The 2,125-nt window shown below is 43.9% G+C and overlaps 1 protein-coding gene across 1 annotated transcript; it reads left to right on the forward strand.

The window, feature by feature from the left end:
• The first annotated feature begins 218 nt into the window (after nucleotides 1-218).
• Nucleotides 219-1,280, forward strand: LOC120021119 (claudin-4-like). Its single transcript, XM_038964759.1, has one exon. The coding sequence runs from the start codon at nucleotides 219-221 to the stop codon at nucleotides 1,278-1,280; it is 1,062 nt and encodes a 353-aa protein (XP_038820687.1).
• Nucleotides 1,281-2,125: the final 845 nt, after the last annotated feature.

The following is a 2,125-nucleotide window of genomic DNA, read 5'->3' on the forward strand; positions in this document are numbered from 1 at the left end:
TCACCCATTTGGGTCACAACCACATAAAGCCCCACATACGTGTTAATAGGATGTCTGTTTCCATGACAACATATTTAAGTGACATCACAGCATCGAGTAGTTATAGAGGTCTTCTGAGTGGATCAGCTCTCCATTCTTACAGAAGACCTCAGGAACAAACTTTGGAGTGAACGAATGTGCTGAGCGAGACGCAGTCAGGGAGACAGTATTTTATGGGCATGGATATCATGGATATCGTGTTTATCGTGGAAATGGTGGAGATCGTGGGCATCGCCCTGGGAGTCATAGGATTAATACTGACCATTGTGATCTGTGCTCTCCCCACCTGGATAGTGACAACCTTCATAGCAGATAACTCAGCCAACACAGAGGTGGTCTGGTACGGCCTGTGGATGAGCTGTGTGACCCAAGGCAGGGGAAAGACACAGTGTGAAGTGTACAACTACATGGAGTATTGGAAATATGATCTGCAGCCTGCCAGAGCCATGATCCTCACTGCCATCATACTGGGGGTTCTGGGTGTCTTGTTCTTCATGTTCGGAGCCAAGAGCACCAACTGCATCAAAGACAAAACATCTCAGGCCAAGTTGATAATTATCGCTGGAATACTTTTCATCCTGGCTGGATTTCTCATCCTCATCCCTGTTTCCTTGCTAGCCAGATCAATCATCAGCGACTCCTCCACGCGGATCAAAGGGAAGACTGAGCTGGGGAACTCGCTGTACATCGGCTGGGTGGCGGCCTCCCTGCTCCTGATTGGAGGGGTCACACTGTGCATCACTGTGGGAGTCTTTGGATGGATGATGGGAATCTTCGGATGGATAGTCTCCCTAGTGCCCAGTGCTCTCTCTGTATGGATCCCATTCAGGCATTATCCTGAGCCCCACTATAGGGACATTTGGATGGTTCTGACGATCACCTCCATCTCCACCATCCTGGGAGCTCTAGGAGTGATGGGGTTCATCTTTGGGACCAGGTGCTGTAACTGCATCAAGAGTAACAGGATCAGGGTCAAGGCCAGGTTCATCGTTGGAACATTTTTCATCCTGACTGGTATCCTGCAGTTCACCACTGTGTTTTTGGTTGACCATTACTTAAGAACGGATGTCCACCTGCAGCTCTACCCTTTCGTCCTGTTTACCCAACATGACCTGGTTATTTTAGCTGAAGTCTGTAGGTGGTCCACCTCCATGCTCCTGATAGGAGGGACCATACTCTGCTGCTGCATCTTCAAGAGGAACCAGCCAGACTCAACGACAACTACATCAACCTCCCGCTAACAGCTCTGTCTTCAACAGGTCATAGAGGAGTTTATGTCATATTGTGTTGGGATCATAGTCTGGTGCAGCTGCTGCTGCTACTGCTTTAACAGAGAAACTGTACTTTCTTTAATTGAAAGCAATGGAGAGAATAGAATTGTGATTCTATATGTAATTCTATGATAAAACAACCTCTATCGTTTCTGTTCAATGTTAAAAAGTCGGAAAGGACCAGATATGTGTGAACATAGTTATTGCTCCACCTTGTCTTTAACACGTCAAAGAGGAGTTTGTCATATTGTGTTCAAATATTCAGTTAATTTAGACTGGGAGTTCCTGAGGAGACTGCAATGAAGGGACATATTCTCACTGTTTCCTCTCTGATGTTCTATACCAGTACTGATACTTTTCTTTATGCTTCTTTAAAATGGGATGAATTTAAGTAGAACAATTATTGAATCAGTAGTTGATTGTTTAACCCTGTCAAATATGTTCAAATTAAATAATTGTATTTAACGTTTCCTGGTTGCTGTTGTGCATTTCCTGTTTATGTTCACTACATCACCAACAAGCCTACAGTCAGTGACTGGGACCTTCCAACTGAAACATACATATATACAGTTGAAGTCAGAAGTTTACATACACCTTAGCCAAATATATTTAAACTCAGTTTTTCACAATTCCCGACATTAAATCCTTGTAAAAATTCCCTGTTTTAGGTCAGTTAGGATCACCACTTCATTTTAAGAATGTGAAATGTCAGAATAATAGTAGAGAGAATGATTTATTTGTGATAGTGCCTGTGTGTAGCTGGTGTAGAGGAGTCAGGCGCAGGACAGCAGATATGAGTAATAAACGTAGTTTAC

Source organism: Salvelinus namaycush, chromosome 26 (assembly GCF_016432855.1).
Source record: "Salvelinus namaycush isolate Seneca chromosome 26, SaNama_1.0, whole genome shotgun sequence".
In the NCBI taxonomy this organism is placed as follows: Eukaryota; Metazoa; Chordata; class Actinopteri; order Salmoniformes; family Salmonidae; genus Salvelinus; species Salvelinus namaycush.